Below are 10,964 nucleotides of genomic sequence, written 5' to 3'. Positions count from 1 at the left end.
AAAATGTCTAACAGACATGGTGTGACAGTGGACGCATCACAGCCACTCCTACATACTGTTACAACCATTTTTGGGTCTCCATATGATGATACGCTAATAGGAAATGGAGAGAGGAATTTGATGGATGGAGGTGGAGGTCGAGATCACTTGATTGGTGGAGAAGGAGAGGACATCTACATGGTGAAAGACAGAATAAAGTCTTTACTGTTGATTGAAAATTACTCCGGAGACAACAAAACAGACCTGGCCATCATAGAAGAAAATCTCCACACATTTAAAGTCAGGGTTGAAAATGATAATCTCATTCTGAAGCCTTTTTAGTGCCCTGAGCGCATTCGTGTTAAAAACATATATTATTTATTGTTGTTGTTGTTGGCTGTATGTAGGCTATGATGTTTTCATCTAGCCACACTCACTGTTCCCTAATCAAGCTCACCTGAGCAATTTTCAGGGTGTGGCCAGCCTGTATATATACCTCACTGACATGAGTCAGTCTTTTAAAACCTGATGGTCTAGCACCGAAACGTTGTTTTCCCTATTTATCTTCTAATAAAGAGTTTACCAGTAAGGTCAGTGTCTTGCGGGATTTTCTCTACTTCTAGCCCCTCTTATATTGTCAATAATTGTATGAATATGTATCTATTTACAAACCACAGCCAGACAAGAGAGCCAATCCAGAGCAAACAAAAAGCAGTCTGACAAACAGAGTTTCAAGAAGCTGGGGTTTTATTGTCCTTGATACTGACATTACAGCATGAATGAGAAGCAAAGAGGCAACGAAGAAACTAACACATCAACTAACTGGATTTCTGATGCAGAAAATACAGCGTCTACGGAATGAAACTGACTTTTTAAAGAGAAAAACACAAAACATGAACACACACACACACTCAGCAATGGTTCACAGACACTTTTCAGTGTGGAGGAATGCGTTTGGTTCATGCATGCTCCTGTCTCATAACCTTGTCACAAACATAAAAATCACACAAAAGCATGACATCATCATGGAACAAACGTGAGGAGGGCTCACACAGGCACCGTCTCCAGGTGGAGGATTTGGATGAAACGCCTTCTTCACCTTCAATGATCTGTTAAAATCCTTTTTTTTTGTGTGGCTTCAGTTCTGTTTCTGCCTGAGAAACTGTCCCAGAGCATGTAAGATCTATTCCATCTCTACCATCTAAAACACACTGCCACCGCCTCAGAAGAAGAGTAGCTTCAAACAAAAACAAAAAAAACACTTGCAGACATAATCCTCTAGATTTTAGAGATATTTAATGATCTTCAGGTGATGATTTCAAAATCCACCTATTCCTATTTTGAAGATAAAGTCAATCATCTACGGGCCGCTGAAGCCGCAAAATCAACCTGATACAGAAGATTTCATTCCAAAACACATATCAAATTTTAGCAATAAAATCAAAATGTCACTTGACTTGTCACAAAAATGAAGAGATCATCAAGAATCAATCCAAACACAGCTTTTCTACCAACCAAGACATGTCGCGCACACACACACACACACGCACACACACACACACACACACGCACACACACACACACACACACACACACACACACACACACACACACACACACACACACACACACACACACGCACACACACACACACACGCACACACACACACACACACACACACACGCGGTTTACTAAACAGTCCCTCCCGGAAGTTTCGATTTTGCGATCGCATTCATGCAAATTCAACTGATTATGTAAATAAAGCTAATGTAACTTAAAATTTGTCTCTGTCACTCAACCAATATCCGCAATATTTTATGGGGATTGAACATTTTCAATATTCCTGCGATTTCTCTGCAAAAAATACAAAACAGGTTCCAGTTGACAGTTGACATATTTTTCATCAACTTGCAATTTTGCGAGTTCGCACAATTTTACAGCAAAATAATCACATAAAGCTTCGCAAATTGCATTGCAATCTTTGAGAAAAGCTGCTGCAAAATCAAACATTTTCATCGCAACAATCACAACAACAAAAACTGCGGCATCTTGGAGGGACTGAATATACTCTGCAGAAATGGTGAAGGACATGTTTGTGGGTGGATGGTTTCCACCTTTCATCTGATTTGATGGAACGTTTGCAGAAAACAAAAACAAAAAAGTGTCTGCAAGAGAAATGAAGCAGTAGAAAGATCTTAGCATCAAGGGCCGATCGAGCTCCTCGACTATTATGCTGAATAAATCCCACGACTTTTCCAAGACTTGTCACCGTCTTTATTCCACTATTACAGGTTTTTGTTCACTTTGTTCCATTTTTAAACTCCCAAGTCTTGTGTTGCCACACAAGTATGTATAATGTAACAGTTGCTATACTGAAAACCTGGACTGGACATGTGTAATAATGAAATGTTATTATTCCCTCCAAAAGGATCTTCCAGCAGACACACGTGATGTTACGGTCAACACTTCAGACAAAACCTTTTCAAGAAATATCAGTTTCCAGAACTGATCAAGGCCTGGGAGAAAGAACGAAAAAGTTCCAAATGTGAATACCTTTCCAGGGACTTACAGCCAGTTTCGTCTACTGTACCTGGTATATTAACACTATTCATTATTCTTAATGCAGAAACAGACAAAAAGAGAATCATTAAAGACCTAAAAACCTCACGATTCCAAGATGGATCATTTCCAGATGTATGAGTTTATGGGCTGAGCGAAAGCTTTTTAACTTTGGATCCATGAAACTCTTGAAAAATCCTTTTTGTACAATTCCAGAAATGAATGGGTGCCAACGTGTTCACACGGTCAGTCCTGATCCACCTCTGGCAGATTGAGACAGAACCTTTATTGAAATGAGAGAATAGCAGACGTATGGATCCGCTCTGTAAACACCTGAAGTAAACAGTGCCTGCTTTAGGAATAGGAAGCTGAAAAACTCAAAAGCACCAACTGACGGGAGGGTGAGGGTCTTTTTGATGGTTCTGAGTTGCACCTTTTTTTCTTCTCGGTGTTGAAGTGACGGTCAGAGGCGTTGCCGTCACAGAGTCACTCACAGTGTTAGCAGAGCACGAAAAGACTCTCTCTCTCGATTGTCCATCATTTCGCATTTGACATCATTGTCTTTCATCTGTGACATCGTCCTAGTCATCATCGCAGTCTTGGTTCTGAATGTCCGGACACGTGTTTTTTTTTAAACCCGTGGTGTTGGGTGCCTCTGTGGTGAAGTGGGGTGTCCCATACGGCCGCTGTAAACCGGGACGGACCGGTGAAGACTCATTACTCCCAGCAATTAAATGGAAGAGGTAGACTGGTCTCTCTCAGTCAGACAACATCTCCATTCAGTTCAGAAGAGTGGGTCCTTAGCTTAGAGCAGAGAGTAAAGTGTGTTCTCCTGATCTGCTGCTGTTATTTGGCGGTAAAGTGGAACAAATGGGTGTTTTTTTCCTAAGTGAGAGTTAAGTGGGATGCGTTGACTTGACCACCAGCTATGCCACGAGTAAACTGTTCTCTTGATCCGACACTGGAAAGTCGGACTGACCACCATGTACAGGTATGCATGTTATCCTGATCTGGAGCTGGTGGTCTATGATGAGAGTAAAGTGGGACGTGTGGGTGTTTTTCCCGCTTGTAAGTAGGGAAAAAAGTGGGACGTGTTGGCCTGGTAACCATATCTGCTCAGAGTAAAGTGTGCTATGCTGGTATTCATAGTATTCCCATGTCGTCGCATGCATTTCCTACCAATATGGCGCTTTATAATACACACAGCTCATTGGCAGTTTTTGGTCATTTGATTGTAATCACCTGTTAACTGATTACAATCACCTGTTATTGTCCTACCAAAATTCTACAACAATGTCCGTTTGATGATCTAAATAACACAGTGATTCCCAAAGTGTGGGCCATGGAGGTACTGCAGGTAGGCTGCAAGTGCAAAAATTAGGCAGACGTTTTTGGATTAATATAAACTCCCAAATGGGCCGTACTTGACTAGAAAGCTTGAATAATCAGATGCAGGAATCCTGAAGTTCTATTCAATTCCTTTAAAGACTTTTTTAAGACCTTTTCAATCTATCTAAAAGGGAGCATGTGGGCAATGTTTGTTTGTTTCTTGGTCTGTTTCAAGAATTTTGTCCGGCCACAGCTATGCTGTTTTACGTGCGATCGGGCTGAAACTTTCAGGAAGTGTAAAGCACCCGTGCGGGTGACCTGACGGAGCCGGATTTTTTAATTAAGTAATTGCCCTAATTACCTAATGATGATGTCATGTCATCAGTGATATCATCAGTGATGTCATCCTTCCTGGCTAAGGCTATAAGTTCAGTGATGATGTCATCAGAGATATCATAGAGCAGGCGAGGCGGCGTAGCGGCTGAGCTGCGCATGCGACGCGCAGTGGGCGAGCCGCGTATGCGAGCTGCAGGGTCAGCTCGGCGAGCTGCGAGGTATATTTTAAGACCTCAACGCCACTTTCGTCACATCAGCGATAGGGGTGTAAATCACAAGTTTCATCACAATACAAGAGGACAACTATACACTATTTTCTGATATCACAAAGTCTGGACTGTGTGTGTGGGACCTGAGTCAGATCCAGGTGGACTGTGTGTGTGGGACCTGAGTCAGATCCAGGTGGACTGTGTGTGTGGGACCTGATTCAGATCCAGGTGGACTGTGTGTGTGGGACCTGAGTTAGATCCAGGTGGACTGTGTGTGTGGGACCTGAGTTAGATCCAGGTGGACTGTGTGTGGGACCTGAGTCTCGCGAGTCTCAAGCGAGTTGCGTTGTTGCAGGAAAAGTCAGCAAGCCACTATGTTTCGCTTGGAGTAACAGCGTAGCTGAAGGATTTTCTAAGTTATGGCTGAATATTTACCTGATATTGAGATTATGGACGGTGCATTTGAATTCGATGGCCGCTCGTGTCTCTTTGAGCCGGAGTAACGCTATTATGATCCAAACTGAGGCGCCGGACATGGAGGGAGGAGCCGGACATGGAGGGAGGAGCAACAGGCTGAGAGGAGGAGGGGGAATCACAATTACGAGGCAGGAGGGGAATGTGGGGAAAGAAGCGATCTTGGTCAATACTGCACCAATTTAAAAAAAAAATTGCTCACATGACTTATACATAAGAAAATGGGTCCAGGTTGAAAAATACCGAAATTCTCCTTTTAAGTTTTGGCAACCCTGTAACACTGCTCTACCACAATTCTATGAATAGTTTTGTTTTTTGATGGTAAAGTGGGACGAGTGGGTGGTTGTACCAAGTATAGGGAGTCAAGTGGGACGTGTTGGCCTGATCACCATGTATGCATGTTATCCTGATACGCTGGGATGAGCTGTTGTTTTGCTGCTGCTCCCTGCAAAGTGTGGTGAAGCGTAAACGTGGACTGACCACGGCATCTGCTGAGAGCAAAGTGAGTGGACCTGGTCTCATGGCGCTTCCTTGAGTCAATGATGAGAGTAAAGTTGGGGCGTCCCGCGTCACCGCCTCTGCTGGCTGTAGACGGGGAAGGCCAGCGTGACGTTGAGCGAGTCGTTGTGCTGGACCAGCGAGGTGTGCTGGTAGTGCAGCACCAGCTCCTTCAGGGAGCCGTACAGGTTGTAGGGCTCCGCGAAGCCGTAGCCCGTCTGAGTCTTGTTGATGACGCAGTGCTTCACCTCTCCGTCCACACTGGAGAGAGGGAGGGGTGGAGAGAGAGGGAGGGGGGAGGGAGGGGTGGAGAGAGGGAGGGGTGGAGAAAGAGGGAGGGGGGGAGAGGTTAGAACTAGAAGTTAGAAGAAGACATGACACAAACCTCAGAGAAGGCACAGTTAGGCAACGTGTCCACAGAATCTGTTTTGAGCTGTCAGCACACACACACACACACACACACACACACACACACACACACACACACACACACACACACACACACACACACACACACACACACACACACACACACACACACACACACAGCGCTCTCTCGGTGGGTAGTGTTCTCTGGGCGCCTCAAGCAGAAAACGGTTCAAATCACTTTTTCCGACAAAAGTTGGGACTAAAAAGATCAACAAACATGGCAGAGGAGAGGCTCTGTGAGAATGATTCATTCTATCATCTTGTTGGGTTGATGTAGCTTGCTATTTACCTTTATTTATTTAACTCGCTAACGTTAGCTACTAACTGTCAAGAGTCAGCTCCGTGTGTGTCTGTGCGCGTTGGACGCGCTCTGGGCTTTCATGTTTTTGATATGTTGTGTGAAGCAGTCAAAACGCTCTGACTGCAGTTTGTAACAGTAAATGTAACAAGAACAAAAGGTGAGTGTCTCTTACACCACAGAGCAGGCGTAGCAGCCCGGCTTGCTGCTATCTCGGACCAGGAAGGTGCCGTCTCTCTTGGCGCGTAGCAGCGCCTCCGCCTGGCCACGGCTGGTACTGCCCAGACGCCACAGCCGCTCGTCGTGGTGAGGAAGGTCCTCCTCGTCCTCCACCATGCTGTACTCACTGCAGGCAGGCAGGCAGGCGCGCAGGCGCACACACACACACACACACACACACACACACACACACACACACACACACACACACACACACACACACACACACACACACGACAAATACTCAAACGGAGTTCAATTGCTGCACACATCCCAACAGTTCAACTAACATCATGAACCCAAACCGCCTTTTTGCGGGAATATTTTGCACAAACAGGCTCCTTATAAAACGGAAAGCAAAAAATAAGTAAAGGCTGCATCTAAAAAGTTTCATTCTAAAATGTCATTGGGTGTTTCGGGTCTTTCAACAATCAGACACCCCGGCTTGTGTCCAGGTAGCTCTACCACGGCTCTGCTCTCCTGGTGAGCTCAGCTGAGTACAGCTGTTTGGCTGACTGAATACAGCATTTTTAATGACGGGCGACTCGCACTGATGGGCGATATCCAATCCTAGTCACATTGGCAGCTATCCGATTCATATCTGATTTATTTCCACATGTGAATATGAACGAGGCCTGAATCTGATCTGAGAATATGCAATTTTGTGTGTTTTTGTTCTTGCTGTTTACACGTCCATAACACATAACTGATCTGTGCCACATGTGAGCAGGACATCAAAGCACATCTGTACTCTGCAGTGTGATCTGATCTGTGATGAGACTTACTCCTCTGTGGTCTCGTTCTTCAGGCCCAGCCACTCATTCAGTTTCCTCTGCCGCACGCCCTTCTGCGTCAACCACCTGAAACACACACACGCACAGTACTGGTATGTTTAGAAGCAGATAGACATACACACACACAGAACAGACACACAGAACAGACAGAGTAATTATAGTTAACTGAAACCAAGACGAATACAAGGTGTAATAAAAACAAGACAAACTAAGGCCATGTCCACACGGAGACGACTTTAGGTGTATCCGCTAAAGTTTTTTGTCATATAGCCGTTTCGTCCAGATGGAACCGCATTCTGGGACTATACGTTCTGGCCGTATACGCTAATTTTTCAAAACGGGTCCCAGAGTGATTAAATCTGAAGACGCCACCCTTGCATTTCCGTGTTTACAACCCATACGCATCTTTCCTGAAACGATGACGCCATAGCCCCACCTCTCTCCACCAGCAACAATAACAATCATGGCAGTAACGTTCGTGCTACAGCAGTGGGGATCTTGCAGCAAAATATAATGCTCCTCTATTACCACCGTCAGCAACAAGTGGACACGGAGAACAGCGTGTAGCCTACAACATCCTCAGGGCTCCACACAGCTGACTCTACCCATCCACCCCTCCCCTCCCTTCATCGGATATTTCCCAGAAGGCTTAGCGGCGGCTACATTTTTACAATAACACAAACAAAATCAGGCTTAACGTGTTAGATAGAAATTATATTTATTTTTAATACAACATGCAATTCTGGAATATTTTAATATTGGACAAAATGAAATGAAATGAAATGGAAACCCTGAGTGTAACCGACATACTCTCTTGCCCTATATATAGCCCTCGTAAATACAACGTGAATAGGGAAGTGAGAGGTTTGAGGAACACGCGGTTGCACTGTGATGTCTGTGATATCCGCTCGTGTCCACTCCAACAAGACTTTAGCTTACTTGACGCGACTTTTTCCAATAAAAACACATTTATGCCATGAGTTTATATAATGTATATTTATGTTGCATCATTTAGCCTGTGCTGTGATGTGCAGGAGCGGCCAATATGCTGGGATGTGTTTGCAACATGTCTAAAGATCATGGAAGTGGATGATATCAGGAATGTCACCGATAGTTAACGTTCTATATTGTAGGCTACAGGGAGACCATCAGCCCTGCTGAACAGCTCTGCATTTGCCTGTATACTGTAGGTTTCATCATTTTATTCATCGACATGGCAAACCTCCCCGCAAAGCCAAGGGTTTAAGCTGCTGCTACAGTGAGATACACATTATAGACTGTGCGCCCCTACTGTAGAGGTTGTATGCCATTATTGACGAGATTGTCTTTCTCTGTTATTCTACAGCGGTTTCAGTGGTTTCATGTGGATACACACATTTCTTGAAACGTTTCCATGTTTATGGAAAACTTTTCTGAAACGAAAAAAAAAAAGATAGCTTCCGTCTCCGTATGGACATGGCCTAAAACTCTCTTGTAAAACGGTCTCAGCTAGAACACAAATAATACGTGAAATGTTTTTAGTTGAGGTCTTTCTGTGTAGAGGGGAAGAAGAGAGAATGAGATTTTGGAGAATTTTTGCCTCATTTATAATTTTTGGTTGTCACAGAAAAACTGCCACAAAAGACAAAACACCTTTTCTGAACTTCTGTCATGATCTTAAAGGGCCCATATTTTGCTAATATAATGTATTATTATTTTATTGTTGGCCTCCACTAGAGTAGCTTTGCACAATTCACAGTTCAAAACATCATTGTTTATCTTGTACTGCCTCTCTCACGCGCCCCCTTCTGTTCACCCTCTGTGTGTCTTTATCCATAAAGGGTGGCTCACCTTGGATAAAAAAGATGTGAACTGGGAGGTAGGGCTGAGCATTATAGCTATATATATATATATATATATATATATATATATATATATATATATATATATGTATATATATATATATATATATATATATACTGTATATATATATATATATATATTAGAGATGGGATCGTTAACGCCATTAACGGCTGCGTTAATGCGAGACTCTTAACGCGCGATAAAAAAATGATCGCCGTTAATCTATTTTAACACGTTGAGTGCCAATGACGAGATATCTCGGCTTACAGAATCCAACCGTTGAGTGCCAAAGACGAGATATCTCGGCTTGGAAAAAAAAAAAAAAAAATTGACGGTGGGACATCGATCAACCCCTTTTACGTCTCCTATACCAGAATTGGAGGTATTGAATGTGTATAATCTATTTTACCGACCCACTGAGTGGCGACATGTCTCTCCACAGTAGAAAGAGGCGACCCAAAACTGGAGGGAAAAGCGAGAGGAAGCCGTTCTCATACTGTAAAATTGATGGCGAAAACGCTTTCACTTTCGCGCTGATGCACAGCGGTGGCAACGGTGGGGGGTTCCAAGAATAGATTGGATGCACACTTTGAAACACGCAGCATAAATATGACCAGAATCGCAAAAGCTTCATCAAAGCTCTCAACCAAAACTCCAAGAAGCGAGCGAGTCCATCCCTACTTCCTCAAAGAGCGGCCGCGCAGACAGGCACAGGACAGCAGCAGCAAAGCAGTGAGACTGGTGACAAGCTTGTGACACGGCCGCTACAGCCAAGAAGAACGCCCACGGAGGGAGGAGTTGGAAGCAGAGGGGTGTTTCCTGCTGTTATGGAGGAAATTACTGTTCAAAACTATTGTTTAGATGTCTGACGTCTTACTGATGCCAAAAATGAATGGTTAAAGTGACTGTTCTATCGAATTTCACAAAAAGCCATTTATCTCTGAATAATTTTTCTGACGCTGAAACCATGCTGTATTCAACTGCTAATGCTTACATAACTACTAACTCTACAAACTAACTCTTTTAGACAGAGAAAGCACACATTCTATTAGTCCTTTTGAGATATTGTGTGTTCACAAAATCTTAGCAGAAAAGAATCCTCGGGTCTTGAAAGATGAGCCAGAATCCTCAAAAAAAACCTCTGGCAGAACCTACCTACAGTAAAAAAAAAACGTCTGGCAGTGAATGTGTTAATCTTTTTTTTTTTTTTACCTTTATTTATACAGGGGGAGTCTCACTGAGAGATGCTCTCTTTTTCAGCAGCGCCCTGTTCACATTCACACACATTCATACCTGGAAGCTGTCCAGTACAACCACAGTCTGATCTGCTGGCCACTGAGCAGCTCCACTGTATTATTATTATTATATATATTATTATTCTGAAAGTTGTCTGGTAGCAGGGTCCACTTATATTGAGCAGGCCATGATGATTATCACTTTAGAATAGAACAGGTATGTAAGCGCGGACATTTATGTCTGCCTCCCCCATCCTGGCTGCTGTGGGGGGGGCGTGAACAACCGAATAAACAGAAACCTGTTCACAAGGACTTACTTCTAGTCATTATTTATGTTGCACACACATATTTTGAATGGCTTCGACAGACTTCAAATGACCCATTTTAATCTAGATTAATCTAGATTAATGACCAGGATTAATCTAGATTAATCTAGATTAAAAAAATTAATCTATTCCCATCTCTAATATATATATATATATATATATATATATCTCAATATTATATCAGTATCATGACTAGATGCTCTTAAGGCTGGCTCACACTACAGGATTTTCGGGCCGATTTATGCCCGATTCACCCCTCCCGAGAATCGGAGGAGAAATCTGGCCTGGCAGCTTGCCAAGCTTGGTCGGGCCCGACGTTCGGCACCGATTATCTTGTAGTGTGAGCTGTTTGCAGATCCAATCTTAAGCCTCAAAGCCTCATCGGGGCCGTCCCGATCATATCAAACATGTTTGATATTTAGGACTGAAAATCTGC

General features: G+C 43.5%; 1 protein-coding gene across 2 annotated transcripts in view; it reads right to left on the bottom strand.

Moving 5' to 3' along the window:
- Positions 1–716: 716 nt before the first annotated feature.
- LOC310784069 (phosphatidylinositol 3-kinase regulatory subunit alpha-like) overlaps positions 717–10,964 on the bottom strand; it is a 61,515-nt gene continuing 51,267 nt past the window's right edge. For both annotated transcript variants that reach the window (XM_083645045.1, XM_083645046.1), the window contains 3 exons: positions 7,117–7,191; positions 6,288–6,458; positions 717–5,646 (listed from right to left, as the gene is read on the bottom strand). In XM_083645045.1, the coding sequence (XP_083501171.1) occupies positions 5,457–5,646; positions 6,288–6,458; positions 7,117–7,191 (436 nt within the window). In that variant the 3' untranslated portion in view covers positions 717–5,456. The remainder of the gene's footprint in view (positions 5,647–6,287; positions 6,459–7,116; positions 7,192–10,964) is intronic.

The sequence above is a fragment of the Poromitra crassiceps genome (assembly GCF_964638095.1).
Source record: "Poromitra crassiceps genome assembly, chromosome: 10".
NCBI lineage: Eukaryota > Metazoa > Chordata > Actinopteri > Beryciformes > Melamphaidae > Poromitra > Poromitra crassiceps.
Note: the sequence above shows the minus strand (reverse complement) of the source record. Positions and strands in the feature narration are given on the sequence as shown.